The sequence below is a fragment of the Botrytis porri genome (genome assembly GCF_014898465.1).
Source record: "Botrytis porri strain MUCL 3234 chromosome Unknown BPOR_004, whole genome shotgun sequence".
Lineage (NCBI taxonomy): Eukaryota > Fungi > Ascomycota > Leotiomycetes > Helotiales > Sclerotiniaceae > Botrytis > Botrytis porri.
In genome coordinates this window covers 1,375,379-1,393,042 of record NW_024066078.1, presented here as the reverse complement: position 1 = coordinate 1,393,042, position 17,664 = coordinate 1,375,379, and the positions used below count along the sequence as shown (strand labels likewise).

The window sequence follows — 17,664 nt, the reverse complement described above, 5'->3', positions numbered from 1 at the left end:
TTTTACATTTTGCTATTTTAATGATTATTTATACTCATACTCATACTAATAGCCAAGTATTTAAAGCATAATATAACGATATGCTAATAGATTTAGTAGTCTAAAGTCTGGAATCTGTCATCTAGCATCCAGCATCCAGCATCGAGAATCCGAACCATCAAACATAACATCTAAACTTCAACAAGTTCATCAATCCCAAGCTCCCAAGCTCCATATATATCCATCTACATAGTAAATAGCAATAACAAATTCCCACTCAATCCAATCCAATCTATCTATCTATCTCTACCTACCTACCTACCTAGCTAACACTACATCAACTATTCGATACACCCACCTAGTCGAGTGTAAACATCCAATCGAATAAAGTAAAAGTAGATAGGAAAATAAATAACCCCCCCCCCTTCCCAACCCTCAGATACCTACCGCGTTTATTCTACTGGTACACTTGTAGCCTGTGATTATAATTTATAGCTATCTATCTATAGATATTACATCGGTGCTTGATAGCGAATTGAGAACAGAATTAGAAAATGTAGAGTGAAGCATAGAGTGAGTATGTAATAGTAGGAGAGATTCTTGTTGTTATTGGTGGTGAAGAGGAGATGGGGGGTGAAGAGGGTATGGAGGTGGGAGAGATTTTTTGGGAATGCAGTTGTGGTTTTAGTAGAGGGATGGGATGGGATGGAGAGGGGTTGTAAGGATTGTAGAGATTTGGGTAAGCGATGAGGAGGAATGGGGATGAATGATATTGGATGATGGTTAGAGAGTGGAAGGAAGTGGAAAGGGGGGGATGGGAGATGGGAGAAGAGAATAAAGAGGTGGTGGTGATATCGAGAATTATCGTTGTGATTGTGGGCTGAGTTTGGCGATAATGATGTGTGTATCTTTCACATTTTGAGTGTCAATCTGTATATCTTTTGTCGAGTAGCAGTTATGGTGTGTGTTCTTGCGGTGAGGAGATCTAGAGAGGAAAATTAAAAAGGAAATCGAGAGGAAATCTAAAGAGGAAATTTTGGTAGATGGTTGTGGATGACTAGAAGTCGTGAGGGCGGTGAATCTGGTAGTACATATGCTTTCGATCCTAGAGTTGAAGATCTGTGATTTCTTCCCGTTGCGAGGTTGTTGAGCAGGGTGGGATTGGGGAATTATCTATATTTGAACTTCGGACAGGTATCGGTCAGTATCGGTCAGTCTTGATAGTTGTGGTTATTGATGAGAGTGAATGAAGTTGAGATGGATTGAAAAGAGTCAGAATAGATGGCTTGAAGATATCTCCGCGATGTGCTGCAAAGTGATTGTATGGGTGTAGAATACGAGATGGAAGGACTTAGGTTAAGGGGAGAGAATGACGAAATAGAGTTTACGGAGAGAATGTGTTAGCATCTTATGCTATTCCAAACTTCTAGAAGAATACGATACAGGCTATGTTAAGGGTCGAGGGTCTCTTTGGGAGACTTAAGAATGCTCGACTACTGGATGTAATGTCGGGATAGATTTAAAGATTCAATAAAGTAGCTGGGGAAAAAGCAATACGAGAAAGACAATGGGTTGGTTGGATGACTTGGGTGTTGTGCTGCCTATCTGTGGGTCATGTGTTTTGTTAGCGTTGGGGAAATGGATGGTATGAGAACAATGTGAATTGATGTGATGCATTTCGATTCTGGAAACGGCGATAATGGCAGGTAGGAAACGTTCAAAATGTGCTTTGGAATGAGTCGAAAACCGATACGAGGTTTAAAAATGGATCATGTAGCAAGTACAGTCTTCTATACGATTCATGATGTGGGCTGGCTGCATGGCTGAGCCAGGTATGAAAGGTCGCAGTTCTCTGGCCTTATGGCTATCTATCTAGGGTTTCGTAGATAAGCTCGAGATACTATCAATCTTCACCGGCACCGTAAATCAGAGCCTCATGTAACCAAATGCAAACTTGACAGCAACTACTGGTAAAACAAATGATTAGCTGTCAACTCTCAGCCTGTCGTTCTGTGGAACCTCTTGAAGTTTTTCGACTCATTAGCAGCGGGTGAAGTAAATAGACATTGAAACAATATGCAATACGATACAGGCATCCAACAAATCGGTGTGCCACAATACAAAAAATGACTGGATATCGTAATTGCGGATTTCTTCTTCAACCATTCAAAGCCAAAGGCGTCAAGCGAGCAGATCCAAAAATGGTTCAGGTGAGACTGGTGAGTAGATTAAACAGTTATCACTAGATAGTTATCACCCTTATCACCCTTGCTTTGACTTCTTAGAACAACTTTGCTCATCCTTTTCAAAGTTTAGCACACCTCTTAGCAAGAAATTTGGATGCAAAATGCCGATCCCTTTCGGCCACTACCACTTAACACTTGACCGAGCTTGATTGCTAATTTGTTAATAAGAGTTCAAGGAATCAGGGAGGGCACTGATCATCACCCACCCACACTAATTAAGCATTGAAATTATGCTTATGACACTTATCCAGAACTTTTTCAATGCTCGGTGTTGACGGGAAATGGAAATTTGAATACGGATGGTAGGGTTTATAAGTGGTTCTTCGAACATTTGACCCCTGCGGTAAGAATGATAACGATCAATTTTCAATCTCCATGCTCCAATCACATTGTGATTGGTAAGCAGGATACCGCATGTGTTTTCCCGCAAGCTTGCAAGCTTTCTCAGGAAATCATCTGATACGACGGACTCCAAATGAAATTAATTCCATCCACTTCGTAAAAGCTTCTTGGGGAGCTTGGCAATCAACACATCCCAGAGGGAGAAAAAACTCTCGTACGGAGAGGACTAGGGGACTAGGAGACTGAAGGGACTGAGAAGAGAACTGTCAATATTCTGCTGATGTTGTATAGGGATAGCTTTATTTACGTGCCGTATAGTATCCAACTCATTTTAGTACATCTATGTACTTTTCCGCCCAATACGGAAATCTTCTTCCCCCTGAATCGGGTACTTGGCATGTCAGAAATCAATACGAGAGAAGCACGCCTCTTCTCATAGGAACGGTTAACGAGATGGTTGGATTTGCCATTTGCTGCTAGGTCATTTTGAGAAAAAGACAAGAAAAAAGCAAAAGCTACTCAAATACAAACAAGAAAAAGATGAAGGCTTAGTTACACGGTACCTGCCAAGAGTACTAGGATGACAAGGATATATGTTAGAAACTCATGAATATTGCCCAAGTGGGCGAAGTTCAAAATCTCGTGTTCCAATCCCGAAGTACTTTTAATAGTTTCCCGCCTTAATCCTACATTATCCTAGACAAGTATCTGATTTTCGTACATTTTACTACATCTACTTCACTCAGTCCTCTTTCATTCTTAATCCCATCATCTGCCTCAGCTTCTTCAAAAAACAGACACATTCGTTTTTCTGTTACATCTTAATTGTTCCTACACATCTTGTCCTTCGTTCGTGACTATCTAATCAACACTCGCTCAACTACTATTACCAATTTTTAATTCTCCCAAAACAAAACACAATACCTTTACAATGGCTCGTTACGCTCTCGCTTTCACTGCGCTCGTCGCAATTGCTCAAGCTATCAACATCACCTCCCCATCTACCAACGGAGAATGGGATCTCAGCGATGGAGCTCAAACTATCACCTGGACTTCAGTCTCTACTGATCCCCAAACCGTCGATATCTACCTCGTCCACATGGCATCCAACCCACCTCTCAGCGATGTTCTCTTCACCAATGTCGATATCAACAAGGGATCTGAGAGTGTTTCCGGTCTCCAATTGCCAACCGGTGGCAACTACCAAATCAACTTCGTTAGCCCAGGAAAGGCAGAGCAAATCTTGGCTCAATCCCAACAATTCACCGTCAATGGAGTAGCTTCCAGTGCAAGCAGCACACTTGCAGGTTACACTGGTGCGTCCTCTACTTCTTCTTCCGCTCCCTCTACCTCATCTACCTCATCTACCTCCTCCACCTCCACCTCCTCCTCAATTGCAACCTCGAGCAGTTCGACTGCCTCTACCTCTGGAACCAGCTCTCTAACTTCGAGCTCAGGATCCGCTTCCGCTTCTTCTACCACCTCCACCGGTACTTCTACCTTCACCTCTACCGGTTCATCCACCACTGTTACCGGTACCACCACCTCCACTGGAACTGGCCTGGTTACTTCTGCCTCCGCTGCTAGCCAAACCTCCTCCGGCGCATCCTCCTCCAGCTCCAGCTCCACTGCCCGTGCATCTGGTAACGGAGCTGCTGCCACCGGTGTCCCAATGATGGGACTTTTGGCTGGTGCCGCTGCTCTTTTCTTGTAAGAGATTTGAGTACACCAGGGGATGAGTGGAGAGAAGAAGGATGATCACAGGATCGATGGTGTAATGATGAATATCGCAGGATAGGGATCGGAGGACTACTTTTGGAATTTGTATTTTGGTTTTGACTTGTTTGGTTACATCTACTTGGAGACTACGTTTTCCGAAAGTAAATGCGTCGTTGAGATTTTATTCCGTACGATAAACGTATATGAACGAGAACAGCTATAGACTACTTTTCACGACTATTCGTGTTATAGATTGGGAGAAAATTAATATTTGGTTTACCATATTCTATCTTTGCATGTTTTTCAGTGATAGCAAACAAACAAACGGAATTAATCCCCTCTGAAAATCAAAACAGTTCACATCATTGTGAAAAATACCAACTATCCCACCCAATTTCCCTTCGCATGAAAACCCCCCCTTCACATGATCACATCTTCCACTTCTCATTCCTTAGCTCCTTCTCAAATCACTCACACTCCACTCACAAAAGTTGCAAACAAACACATTAATATCCCCAGCAACTCCACAATCACGAGGAGAAAAAGAACCTTAAAGCAGAGCACCACCTTTAATCAAGGTTTCTTCTCAAATTTTCATCCCGGTGTGCAAGCAGGTACCCGTAAAAGTTCCCCTGTATAACCGACTAGCACGCCATGTGGAGATTTGTTCGGCGAGCTATCGTACTCCAGGGCCCACTGATATGGTTTATGGTTAAATTACTCGTTGGGTATCTGGTGATTGGGGGTGAGATCTGTGCGAGTTTTTGTGTTTTGGTAAGGGGATTGGTGTGTTGTGTTATTGTTGTTGTTGTGTTGTACTTGGGTATGTAGCATGTATAGAGTAGAGTTTGTTTTAAGGATTAGATGAGTAGGGGTTGTAGGTTCATGGTGTGTTTATTGTACTAGGGATCTGTTTGTTGTTTTGTTAGAAGATTGATGAGACGATTAACAAATATTTGGGGTTTGTTAAAACCTTACCATAATCAATTTTACGGAAAAGCATCTGGGATGAAAATGCTAATGAGTGCATTATTATACTATTCTAAGCGTCTTTTTAGTAAATTCAATACTTAAGTAGCTAGTCAATTTTTATGATAAGCATAACACTGCTAAGGGATACACCTGACAACACAAGAAACGCATTCCCTTTCCCAAATCCAAAAATCATATGACATTTACATCCCGCCAAATTACACTTTTCATGCACTGGATATGCAAAGGTACAGAACACGGCATATTCACATTCCGGCTAGGGCTTGTATGCTGTATTCAAACGCGGTGCCAGGGACGGACCTGAGTTGTGACACTGAGGAGATTTGTGCGACGGGGGTGAGATTAATGTAGGAGATCGTATTTAGGGCTGAGGATATTCCGCTTTTATGAATGGGAGATTTGGTATTGGGTATAAATATGATGCTGGTTTTCTTTGCCATCTAGTTCGGAAGGCTCTGGTAAATTTCACGATTTATGAGTATGTTTACTTTTGGCTTTGTGATTTTGTTTGTTTGTTTTTGGATTGAAGAAGGAAACGGATGTGTACGTTCTCCTCGCAGCAATGATGATGTAGTTCATGGATTCGGTGGCCTGAAATATAGATTTATACAACTGCCGAACCATCTTCATGATCAAGCTGGTGTAATAGTTTTCCCCCACCAGCAAATCTCATATCGAGCCAGTATTCATGACATACTATCATACCTTAATAGAAGGACATTTGATATCCCTCCTCTATACCCTGGGTTCTCCGTCTCAAATGTCAGCATGCAACCCAAAAACGACGAATATAGTAATGATCGATGGGACATACGTTTCAGAACTACTTGGATCATCGAGCTGTCGTCTTAGAGGATCAATCCTTTTTCTTCCTCTGCGTTGTTATTTGTATCAGATATTCTCGTGTCATATTGTACGTGTTGGAGATGGCGCGGGATAGGTTGGGATTTAATGTCAATTTATTTCGTCAGATCAGTAAGAATTTGTGCTGTTGAGCATGAGATTGTCTCTGTTTGATGTAGGTTCTTGTCATATTTAAGCATATGTGAACGCTTCTCCCTTGCGTTTGAACATATCTTGGTAATGCATACTACTTCCAATCAGGGCAAGATTGGGTTCAAGAACTGATATTCATTGGGATTTCTCCTCAGTTGTCATCATTGCCTATTATCAAACTCCAAGTGCGACAATGATAATAGCTTATGCTTGAGATTTGACGCCAGCAACTACTGGATGATTAGAACAACAAGTCTTCGAATTTAGCAATCAATCATCATGTTGGAAGCGTATATCTCATTCAATTATTCATTCACTTTGATTTTGTTAACTATTTCGTTTTAAAAACTATCTTAGTGAAGCCACCCCGTTATTGAATAAACGGTTTTGCTCTTTCCAACAGAAAAGTTGCAAATTTCATATACCTAGTCATCACTGAGAGATAAACAATTGAGAGCGAGTTAGAATCTAGTGACCTTTCGACGATACGGGAACGATCCACGTGAAGACAATGAACTGGTGGCATGCTATCATATCCACCCTCATTGAACCCTCATCTCCGTATCGCAGATATCACATACGATTACTGAGATACGGGTATTTTATGGCTTTCTATGAGAGCCTTGGTAGCATGCAGGTTCCAACAGAGTAGCAAAGAATGCAAGTCAAGGATATACCGTGGTGTTAATTGGAGGGATGGGGCAAGAAAGTGCCAGTATAATACCAGCGTTGTGTCGGGCCTTTCCAGAAACATTTAAGTCAACTACCCCACTTTCCGACCACCCCCTCTTTTCGACCACCTCAAAAACCACACCGCTTTGAGTAATTATAAAATTTATACTTTGAATAACTCAACAATGCTTTAATCAATTGATTTGAAATTTTGATATTATTATAATTGTGATATGAAGAATAGATATACCGAAGAAGATATCGCAGAGGCTCTTAGAGCGATTACAAATGGAGCAAGCATACGAAGAGCTAGCTTGGATTATGGTGTTCCACGTACCACACTTCACGATCGAATATATGGTGGAGTTTCGCATCAAAACGGCGCCCAAATACTTCAAAAGTTATCTCCAATTCAGGAGAATCGACTAGCAGAATGGATATTAGTACAGGAAGCTCTTGGTACTAGCCCTACACATCGTCAAATCAGAGAGATGGCAGAGCACCTCCTTATTGTACGAGGGGAGGATCCCTCACTTGGAAAGAAATGGATACATAGCTTTTTTCGAAGGCATCCTAATATTGGAACTAAGAAGCAACATCAAATCGATTCTGCACGAGTTTCAGGTGCTACATCTGATATTATTAAGAAGTGGTTCCGGAACCTCGCAATCCCTGAAATCAAGGCTATTAAGCCGGCCAACAGATGGAATATGGATGAAGCAGGTATAATGGAGGGTCAGGGTCTTAATGGACTAGTAGTAGGAAGCACTGATCGAAGATTTATTCAAAAAAAGCAACCTGGATCTCGAATTTGGACCTCTTTTATAGAATGCATTTCAGCCAATGGAAAAAGCATTACTCCCCTTGTAATATATAAGGGAAAATCAGTTCAACAACAATGGTTTCCAACAGATTTGACTCTATTCAAGGGTTGGAACTTTACCGCTACAGAAAATGGATGGACTACAGATGCTACAGCTTTAGAATGGCTGAAAAAGATCTATATCCCTCAAACTACCCCTATTCAGCCGGAAAATTCAAGACTCCTCATTTTGGACGGACACGGAAGCCATGAAACTACAGCATTTATGTTAGAATGCTTTAATAACAACATATATCTCTTATTTCTCCCACCACATACGTCACACGTACTACAACCACTCGATTTATCTGTGTTCTCACCCCTAAAAAGTGCATATCGAATCGAACTTAATAAATTAAGTCTATTATCCGATTCCTCACCAATTGGAAAGCGCAATTTCCTTTCTTGCTATCAGAAGGCTAGAATAGAAGGTTTAACTATTCAAAATATCAAGTCTGGGTGGCAAGCTAGTGGTCTTTGGCCCAAAAATATGGCTAAACCTCTTATGAGTCGACTTTTGCTTGAAAATAGCAATAGAGAGGTTTTATCACTTAATCCTGAATCTGATGATGATCCTATTCTTCAATGGAATATATATTCATCGTTTATTCAATGGAAAACCCCTCAAAAAGGAGCCGATATCAGAAAATATAGAGATATAATGATTCAAGAGAAGGAGATCGATTTGCCAACACGAAGATTACTATTTCGCAAGATTATAAAAGGATTCGATGCTAAGGATTATGAACCCTTAGAGGCAGAGAATAAGATTAGAAAGCTAGAATATCAATTAGATGAAGCATTACCTAGAAAAAGGCGAAAGGTTGTGGTATCTCCAAATTCGAAGTTCGCAGGGATTAGAGCTATAAGGCGTACACAAATTGAAGCTGGAGATCGTGAAGATGAGGTAGATGATAGCTCTAGTGCTATAGAAAGTGATTCTACAGGCGATTTCATTGAAGTTCAATAGTTATTGAGTTATTAAAGTTTTAAGTGTAGATAATATGAATTTTTTAGGTGGTCGGAAACAGGGGGTGGTCGGAAAGTGGGGTAGTTGACTTAATATTGGCCATCTTCAATGTCAATTTCTATACATCTTCTATAACCATTTATTTTCTTGGGTATAGTATATTGATATTCTATTTCGTTCTCACCTATACTTTTCATACCCAATCTCCTCTCTGATCCTTGCCTCTACTTTTTCTATCGTGGTACTATCATACACATCTTCTACTTTCTTTCCTTCCTTGAATACAAGCTTCTCGTGTTTTGTTGCCTCCTCCCTTGTCATACACACCAAGTCTCTCGCCCTAACTTTGCTTACTTTCTGTCCCTCAACACTCGAATCCAGAGTACTTCCTTCTTCAGGTTTCCTCCACCTCGTCAACGACAATCTTGTTGATACCCCACTCAATGCCGATTTTCCCTTGTAAACTTCCTCGACTATGTATCCCACATCGGCAGATGTTAATGGGACCTTCAATCCCTGTGCATCTTCATGTTCAGTGGTAGCACGTGCTAGCTTTTCTTCAAACCCTTGCAGTTGAGCGAGTATTCCGTCATACATCTTGTCCCGACCTTTGGCTGGAACGTATTCGCACGGATAACCTGTGATTTGAAGGATCAAATGATTGGCGACTACATATCCGAAGACAGCGGGCATAGTGCCTAAAACTGGCAATATTCGTACGCGGAAATCAGGTAATACGCCAAGATCGCCAACTGAGCCTTTCTTGAATTCATCTTCCGGTAAAGGTAATAGTTGCGCCTTTCCTGGTCCAGGCTTTTCTGTTGAATATACCACATTGATACCAGACGTAATTCCTAGTAAGCGGAGTCTTCTTCGAGTGGAGCGAGAGAGTGGATCATCGGTACTAGCAGATATATCTCCAACGAAGACTCTGGTAGGGTCTGATTTGCATCCTGCGCCCATAGATGAAATCACTGGTAGATTGTTTTTATAACAATATTCCAGCAATTCCACCTTACTATCGATGTTATCAATGGCATCTACAATATAGTCCGGCTTTCTACCATCCCATTCTTCAAGGAGGGAGTCCGCTGCTTTGGCGTGGAAAAGTTCGTTTCTTAAATCGAAGTTTACCCATGGGGCAATTTGTTGTAAACGGTTCTTCAAACATCCCACTTTTGGTGTGCCAACATCTGCGAGCGTCGCGACAGCGTGTCTGTTGAGAGATGAGAGAGTAACTTGGTCGAAATCGATAAGACGTATATGCGATACTCCTGAGCGCGCAAGAGCTGCCGTGCAATGCGATCCAACACCTCCACAACCAACCACAACCACAAATGCTGAGCGTAACTTTTGTAATCCGTCATCTTTTAAAAAGACTCGATTTCGGGCCAATTGTTCTAAAATGAGTTCTGCACAAATTAGTCATGCTCATAATTTCTTGTAAAAGAATCAAAAGTACCATCATCGTAATCGCCCTTCCTCGCTCTCTCCGCCAATGCAGCACCCCTCTCATCTTCTTTACTCATGCCCGTACCCTTGGGCGCAATCCCCATATCCGTAAGCTTCACTTCTCTCGTCAGTATAAACACTCGAGTACAATCTCACTCGATTGCCAGGTGGCAGATCTAGAACATACCAAATCAGCATGATGATCTCGTCCCAAACTAGGTATCGAGCTCTTGAGATCTTCCACTTTCTCCTGCCTTCTCAGGGCCTGGTAACTAAAAATTGCACCTGCCACTACCGCACCAGAGACAAGCGCAGTGGCTGTAAACTGCGCTTGTGAGGAATTACCCACGCGATTGATCAAGTTCGACATGCTGGATTACAATCGTCTGTCGTAAGAGGAACAAACTTGTTCGTCTTCGTGATCTTCGTAATCGTAATAATGGAACTAGGCTATATGATGTATGTGCCTATACACAAGCCATTATAGAATTTATCGCATATTACTCGAGTATTATCGACGTTATTTACATGAAACTTTTTTTGGAGATTCACAAAAAGCTGACGGCAATCTCCGTCGCGGGGTGCCTCGGGTGTTGATTGGTGCGATATGACACAAGGAGGGGCGGATGGGATTCAGTGAATCATTCAGCTACTTGTCTCTATTCATGAGATGACAACTAAACACTACGGTATTTCACTATGTCGACGTTCACAAGAAGCATTTTGAAACTAATCAACCATACCAATCTTCAACACATTCGAAAGATGTCTTCTACACCAGCAGCACATATCAAATCTCTCGACCACCTCGTCTTGACTGTCGCCTCCATACCCCGCTCCACCCAATGGTACAAGACGAATCTTGGCATGCAAGCCGAGCAATTCGTCTCAAGTTCCACACCAGATATCACTCGTCATTCGCTCCTTTTTGGTTCACAGAAAATAAATCTACATGAACTCGGAAAGGTAACTTTGCTTCAACGTCCTTTTCAGAATATATGATCTCACCGCGCTGAAATGCATCAGGAATTTGAACCCAAAGCGCAAAATGTGAAAGATGGAAGTGCAGATTTGTGCTTCATAACGGATGACAATGTTAAAGATGTTCGCCAACGCCTAATAGATGCAGGTGTGGAGATGGTCGATCTGAGCCCAGAGAAAACTGATGAAGGAATTGTGATACGCACCGGTGCTCAAGGGAAGCTGAGAAGTGTTTATTGTAGAGACCCTGATGGGAATTTGATCGAGTAAGTTGACAAATTTCTTAAACTGATGGAGCATATATTGATGACTGTTGAAGGATCTCTAACTATATCTAAAAACCTATAAAATATTGACGTGGAAATTGAACCTTTCTTTCAAACGGGGTATATGGCGCCTTGTCACTTTTCCCACCAAATCCTCATGAATCAGCATTATACAATTTGTTATCCAATATCTGACCAAAAACACCACGACGAAAGCCCACAAAATTAAGATGAAAGGGGGGAAGAGATGCCGCTACCCTCTGAGATTAATAGATTTATCCCTTCCAGCCTGTAACTGTTTGCTCTCTTCTTCTAACCGAGCTTTGTCCTCTATATGTGCAAAATCACCTGCCAGAAACTTTTCTTTTTGTGTCAAATTTACATGCCTTTCGGAAGACTGCAACGAGTCTCTCATCGCCCAGGCTCGACTGGTAGCTTCAACATTGCGTGTGAGAAGTTCTCGTGCCTCTTCTTCTGATGTGGGCACAGGCATTGCACTTATATCAATGGGTGACATCGGCGGTGAAACGTCGTATAGATCTCCGTCTTGAGCATTAAACGATTCATTGCCCGAAACGGAAGACACAGCAGATTCAGAGTCATCAATAAGGTCGACAGCAGTAGCTTCCAAAGAATCAGTACTATCTTGAGCCATCCGATCCGATGGGCTGATTTGCGTTTCGGCTATCTGGGAGGCATGTTTCAATCCGGCTTTCACTATGTTCCGAAGTAGTTTTCCTTCATTTTTGATATAAGCCCCGTAGAATGACTTATCAATCATTGCGGCCGCATGGAGGTCCTCGAGATTGTCGAGAAGTGAGAGGATTCGGAGGCAGACGGCACTTCTTGTTGCCTCTTTTGCTTTCTCGGCTTCGACAATACACTCTTTTGTGCTAACGTGTGCGGGTAGTTCAAAGATCTCTTCTGGGGCTGTATCTTGGGGATCGTCGCCCTTACTCAAGGCCCATCCATGTTGACCCGAGACATCGTGAAGCGTAAGACCTATAATGGTATTCGAAATGTCATTTATTTTGTTTCTAAAGTCAGGAGCAAAATCACAGACGCCGAGATGAGTCTGGGGTGGACTAGGCATCAATCTCAAGCAGTCAATCAATTCCTTCAGACTGCGCTTCGATGATGATTTAGGAGAAAGAGGAGAAACACCCAATTCGTTGTAAACTAGCATAAGCCACCCTAGATTCGTGGCATCGCAAGTATGGGATCCCCTTGGGCATCGTACCGTGGATAGCTCAAGTGATCCTACATGAACTGGTCTCTCTGCGCTTTGTCGTGGTGGCTGAAGGTATTCATTTATGACACTCGCACAATAATCAAGGATTTGCTCCATGTATATAGCCCTGCGTGTTCTGATCGTATTCTTGATAGCTTGTGGCCAAAGCTTTTGACCTGGAGTCTCATCTTCGCCATCCTTTGAGTTTAAAATGATGCTCCTAGAGATACGCGTGAACAGATCTCTTGCGCCAAATGTATACGCGATGAGGAGAAGTTCTTCAGGATTGCTTTCGGCGGCTTGAGATTCCCATTGAGGTAGCCATTGATACTCCACTTGTAACTCTACTGGCGATGTGCACCTGTACCTTAAGCATACATCTGCAATACTAACGAAAACTGGAAAATCAATATCTTCCCGTGGAAGCCTTTGAGTGTGTCCATGTATAGCGTGGAAGAGAAGTGCCAGTGCCTCATGGCTGTTGGGCTCCATCTGTGGCATACGATAAACATTCACTCCAATACCGTCCTTTCCGAAGATCTTGGTTGGTGCTTTGGGGAGATCTTTCATCATATCTGGCGGGATCATTGGTCCTGGGCAGAGCATTTGAGAGAATAACGGTGATACATCGTCTGGGCTCAGAAAATGGGACGACACACGAAATCTGATAACCGGAAGACTATCCGAAGGGCGATTTGCAAATTCTAAGATTGTGTCTCCATTCTTATAAATAATAGATTCACGAACGACTCTATTTGGTGTATGACCTGTGTCGAACAAGCTTTCCGATTCTTCAATATCATGCTTCAGTTTATCGAAGTTCAAAGATCGTATCTTGTACTTTTCGAAGAATTCGGGCTTTTCCGACTTCACCCTACGAACACTTGTATCTCGCCATTTTGTAATAACACTTTTCCGATGCTCCTTGTCTGCTAAGAAGATTTCAAGCTGGCGTTGAGATGCATCGGGCTCGTAGGCAGCATACGTCACTTCAAGAGAAGTGCGAAGGGTGGTAGCAAGTTTTTCCTGGAAGGCTTTATAATCACAAATAGCTGATAGCCACGAGTTATTGATTTGAAATGGTAGAGATCCATCGTCAAACGATCCACTGCTGAGAGATGATCGCGTATCTAACGGGCCAATGCTGGATTCGAATGATGGATTTCGAGCATGATGCTCTTCGGAATGTATTATTGCATTTAGTTTCATGAACAGATTATAAATAGGGTGAAGATCATCCGAAATATAAAAGACTTACGCGATTTCTCAATCAATTTTCGACAATGCTCCAGAGATTCCTCTCTCTGTCTCTTGTAAACCTCCCAGGCGGCATCTATATTTTTAGGTTCCGGTCCCACCAGTACTCTACGCACCTTCCTCACATTTTCTTGCAATTGAATATAATTAGGATCATGCAATGCGCCGATGAAAAGATCTTGCGATATATTGGATTTCGTTAACTCGATTTCCGGGAGAATAACGGGCGAGCTAACGATTAGATCGCTGTGCGGGGGCTGCGGAGATGTTAACGAAATGAAGGGGTTGATAGAACGCAAAGGTGGATGGACATTTTGGAGCGTACATCAATCATTAATCCGGAACCACTACTTATAGCAGCTTCTTCTCTCGCAGCAGTGGCATTTGTTCTCCTCCCGGGCCAGAGTGAAAAGCGTCCTGGCTTTGGATGCAAGTGGGAATTCAAACCACTCGCCTGCGATTGCTGTCGCCCCATTCGCGACATTTTGATGTGGAAATTGTCGGGTTTCCTGCGAACAATGTGTCGAGGTCAAGTTTCTTGTTGACCATTATGGACGGCGCTGTAGAGGATTACAGTGAGGTATCAATATATGTAAGGCTGTTAATGAGACATTCTCTTGCTAAGGCAGTGTAATGCCAAGGTCTGGACCAAAGATTTGTGGGGAGGCTGAGCGGATCAGTTTGCGGGGTGAGAATAGTTCATGTGGTCAAACTGGTTCGTGCTCGTGCCACAAATATATGCTCCGTCGATAGCGCAATGTACCGTTATATGGAAGAGAAATCCGAGAATAAGTGTTGAGCGCGATACTGAGAGCAGTGTATCGACACCATGTTGTCTTGATCGCTTTCGAGTCATTAGTTGTTTAAAGACTTTGTGTACAAGCATGGCCGCAGTCCGGACTCCTCACTCGGTCAATGACTCATTCATGTTCGCCAGAGGCACAAGATCAAAAGATCTCACGGATTGATTGATTTGATCTTGCCCTTTATAACAGTCTCAAGATCATTGTTGTTCTTGAAGTCTTGTAGGTAGGGAAGCAAAACGTTTAACACGGCATGTAAATAGCTTTACTACTCCCACAATAAAGTCTACAGACACAACCATGGCGAAATCGACACCACAAAAATTGGTAAAGCTTGATGGGAGAACTGGCGAAGGTGGTGGACAGTGAGTGTTTAAGTACCATATCGGTTTGGCTTGTTTTGTTGATTCTTTTGGCAGACTTGTCAGGATCGCGGTTTCACTAGCTGCTCTGACCGGAACCCCTCTCCTAATCACGAATGTCAGAGGTAACAGGTAAAGTATTCATCTGTGATAAATTCAGCCCGATATGTGAACTCGTAATTAAAGATTAGGCAAAAGAAATGGTGGTCTGAAAGCACAGCACGTTTCTGCTACAAAATGGCTCGCGAAAATCACATCCGCCGAGACAAACGGATGTTTCGTGGGAAGCAAGACAATCGAGTTCAAGCCTAACTCCCTCCATCCTTATACGGTTGATAGAGATATCGAGATTGATGCAGATTCTGCATCTAGCATTCTACTTGTGCTTCAGGCAGTCCTTCCTGTGGTGCTATTTGCAAATGATACCGCGGCTCATCCAGTCAGGCTCTCAATTAAAGGAGGGACCAATGGAAGTTTCTCTCTATCATATGAGTATCTCGATCAAGTACTACTACCAACTCTCGAAATATTCGGTATTTATGTAGAGCGACAACTCAAAGTTAGAGGATGGTCACATGGCCCATTAAAACTGGGCCATGCAGAGTTCAAGATACATCCCATACCTTTTGGCCAGTCTCTGAAAGTCCCAAATTGGCCAACTGAACGCGGAAGCGTGAAGGAAATAGATATCTCGATCCTAGTACTTGAGACGCTTCAGAAACCGCTTGAGGATGCTTTGACTAAACATATTAAGCAGCGCTTTCCTGAAGTAAAGATCAATATTATTCTAAGAGAGAATACGCATCGGATATACACACTTTTAGTAGTTCATACTTATACTGGACTAAGATTTGGGCGCGATTGGCTGTACGATAGAAAGACAAAGGTTAGAACCCCAGAAGATATATCGGCCGAGATGGCAGAGAAGGTTGTTGAAGATCTTGTTTCAGAGTTTGAAAAGGGAGGTTTAATAGATGAGTATCTTCAAGATCAACTAGTTATTTTCTAAGCACTTGCTGATGGTCGATCAACAATTTTGGGACATGAGCTCTTGTCTGATCTAAAAAGTCGCCCCGATCGTACGGACGAACCTTTTGGGGATGGGAGTAGACATACCACCACAGCTAGATGGGTTGCTAGTCAAATGCTTCCACAACTGAAGTGGTATAATAACGGGCAAACATGTGAGGGAGTTGGTTGGAAATTCAATGGCAGCAATTCTACTATGTTGTCTGATGATTATTGATGAGATTTATCAGTTTATTATCAGAAACAGAATTATCAAATGATAGCATATATCCTCCTCGATGATTATGTTGCTTAAGCGCTATTGCCGGAGCATTATTGTCTGCAGCTAAGCAAGCAACGTACCAGAATCACTTCTCACAACGGTTCCAGTTACGTTACTATCCTTCATCAACCACAAATATGACTCCGCAACCTCCTCTGGTAATGCAACATGTTTCGTCAACACATTACCCTCCACCTCTTTAAACAGCTTCTCTCTCGCCCCCTGTTCCATTCCATTCCACAACTCCGTCTTCACCGGACCAGGACTCACAACATTAACTCTCACAGGCGCCAAGTCAATCGCCAAACTCTTCGCCATCCCATGCAACCCTGCCGCAAAACTAGTAACAATACTCCATCCCTTCATTGGTTTATCGGCCGTCGACCCCGTCGTCAACGTTATCGAAGCCTGTGGCCCCTCACTAAGATATCTACTCCCAACTTTCGCCACCATCAATTGTCCAAAAAATCTCACTTGTCCCGCCTTCTGCATATCCTCTAACGACGCTTTCTCTAACGGAATAAGAGATAGTGCATCACCAGCCGTGAAAACGATATGATCTACTTTCCCCGTCTGTTCAAACAATTTCTCAACGTCGGCTTCGAGAGTAGGTTTAGAGAGATCGCATGGAAACCCGCTGATTTTCCCATCTGGATAACTCTTCTTGAGTTTCTCAACTGCTTTGGACACCCGATCCGGAGAGGATGAGGATATTGTAACGCATGCACCACTTTCGAGTGAGGCTTCTGCTACACAGTAACCGATTCCGGAGGAGCCACCTATGACGAGGACGTGTTTGGAAACGAGCTTTTGGTATTTTCCAGGCATATTTGCTATTCAAGTATATTTTTTGATAAGATGGATGAATGAATGAATGAATGAAGAAATGGGCTCTGAATCAATGATTCCCAGACCAAAATGCAAATAGACGGTATATATATACGATTTTCGAACAAAACTCGAAATCCTCTTACGTGCCTAGGTGTATAGAGACATAGAGGACTTATCTCTTAACAGCGTTAAATCCGAATGCGTAACAAAGCAAGACCTCTCTATTCCACAATAAAAAATGGAGGGGTATTTTAGGTGGAGATACCTTAGTATCTTTCTTCAAGCTAAAGGAATCGATGACGAAGATAGATGTTAACGGTTCTCCACACCATCTTCATTCTATGAATTACTAATACTTTCGATTCCAACCTCACCTCGTCAAAGCGCAGCGCGATGATCCATCAAGAAACG

At 42.5% G+C, this 17,664-nt stretch overlaps 7 protein-coding genes across 7 annotated transcripts; 4 read left to right on the top strand and 3 right to left on the bottom strand.

Annotated features, from left to right (window-relative positions):
* Positions 1 to 3,498: 3,498 nt before the first annotated feature.
* On the top strand, positions 3,499 to 4,281 carry EAF01_003373 (uncharacterized protein; the record flags this gene model as incomplete). The annotated part of the gene is made up of 2 exons (XM_038911627.1): positions 3,499 to 3,883; positions 4,025 to 4,281. The coding sequence occupies 2 exons, from the start codon at positions 3,499 to 3,501 to the stop codon at positions 4,279 to 4,281; spliced, it is 642 nt and encodes a 213-aa protein (XP_038772862.1).
* Positions 4,282 to 7,180: 2,899 nt separating this feature from the next.
* On the top strand, positions 7,181 to 8,779 carry EAF01_003372 (uncharacterized protein; the record flags this gene model as incomplete). Its single annotated transcript, XM_038911626.1, has 1 exon — positions 7,181 to 8,779. One exon carries the CDS (start codon positions 7,181 to 7,183, stop codon positions 8,777 to 8,779), a length of 1,599 nt encoding a protein of 532 aa, XP_038772861.1.
* Positions 8,780 to 8,959: 180 nt separating this feature from the next.
* EAF01_003371 (uncharacterized protein) lies at positions 8,960 to 10,601 on the bottom strand (the record flags this gene model as incomplete). The annotated part of the gene is made up of 3 exons (XM_038911625.1): positions 8,960 to 10,191; positions 10,242 to 10,344; positions 10,419 to 10,601. The coding sequence occupies 3 exons, from the start codon at positions 10,599 to 10,601 to the stop codon at positions 8,960 to 8,962; spliced, it is 1,518 nt and encodes a 505-aa protein (XP_038772860.1).
* A 395-nt stretch (positions 10,602 to 10,996) lies between these two features.
* EAF01_003370 (uncharacterized protein) lies at positions 10,997 to 11,550 on the top strand (the record flags this gene model as incomplete). The annotated part of the gene is made up of 3 exons (XM_038911624.1): positions 10,997 to 11,197; positions 11,258 to 11,478; positions 11,532 to 11,550. The coding sequence occupies 3 exons, from the start codon at positions 10,997 to 10,999 to the stop codon at positions 11,548 to 11,550; spliced, it is 441 nt and encodes a 146-aa protein (XP_038772859.1).
* A 181-nt stretch (positions 11,551 to 11,731) lies between these two features.
* Positions 11,732 to 14,450, bottom strand: EAF01_003369 (uncharacterized protein; the record flags this gene model as incomplete). Its single annotated transcript, XM_038911623.1, has 3 exons — positions 11,732 to 13,887; positions 13,968 to 14,223; positions 14,292 to 14,450. The coding sequence occupies 3 exons, from the start codon at positions 14,448 to 14,450 to the stop codon at positions 11,732 to 11,734; spliced, it is 2,571 nt and encodes an 856-aa protein (XP_038772858.1).
* Positions 14,451 to 14,777: 327 nt separating this feature from the next.
* On the top strand, positions 14,778 to 16,377 carry EAF01_003368 (uncharacterized protein; the record flags this gene model as incomplete). Its single annotated transcript, XM_038911622.1, has 4 exons — positions 14,778 to 15,134; positions 15,189 to 15,256; positions 15,323 to 16,096; positions 16,142 to 16,377. Exons 1-4 carry the CDS (start codon positions 15,070 to 15,072, stop codon positions 16,375 to 16,377), a joined length of 1,143 nt encoding a protein of 380 aa, XP_038772857.1. The 5' UTR covers positions 14,778 to 15,069.
* A 108-nt stretch (positions 16,378 to 16,485) lies between these two features.
* Positions 16,486 to 17,250, bottom strand: EAF01_003367 (uncharacterized protein; the record flags this gene model as incomplete). Its single annotated transcript, XM_038911621.1, has 1 exon — positions 16,486 to 17,250. One exon carries the CDS (start codon positions 17,248 to 17,250, stop codon positions 16,486 to 16,488), a length of 765 nt encoding a protein of 254 aa, XP_038772856.1.
* Between the last annotated feature and the right edge of the window lie 414 nt (positions 17,251 to 17,664).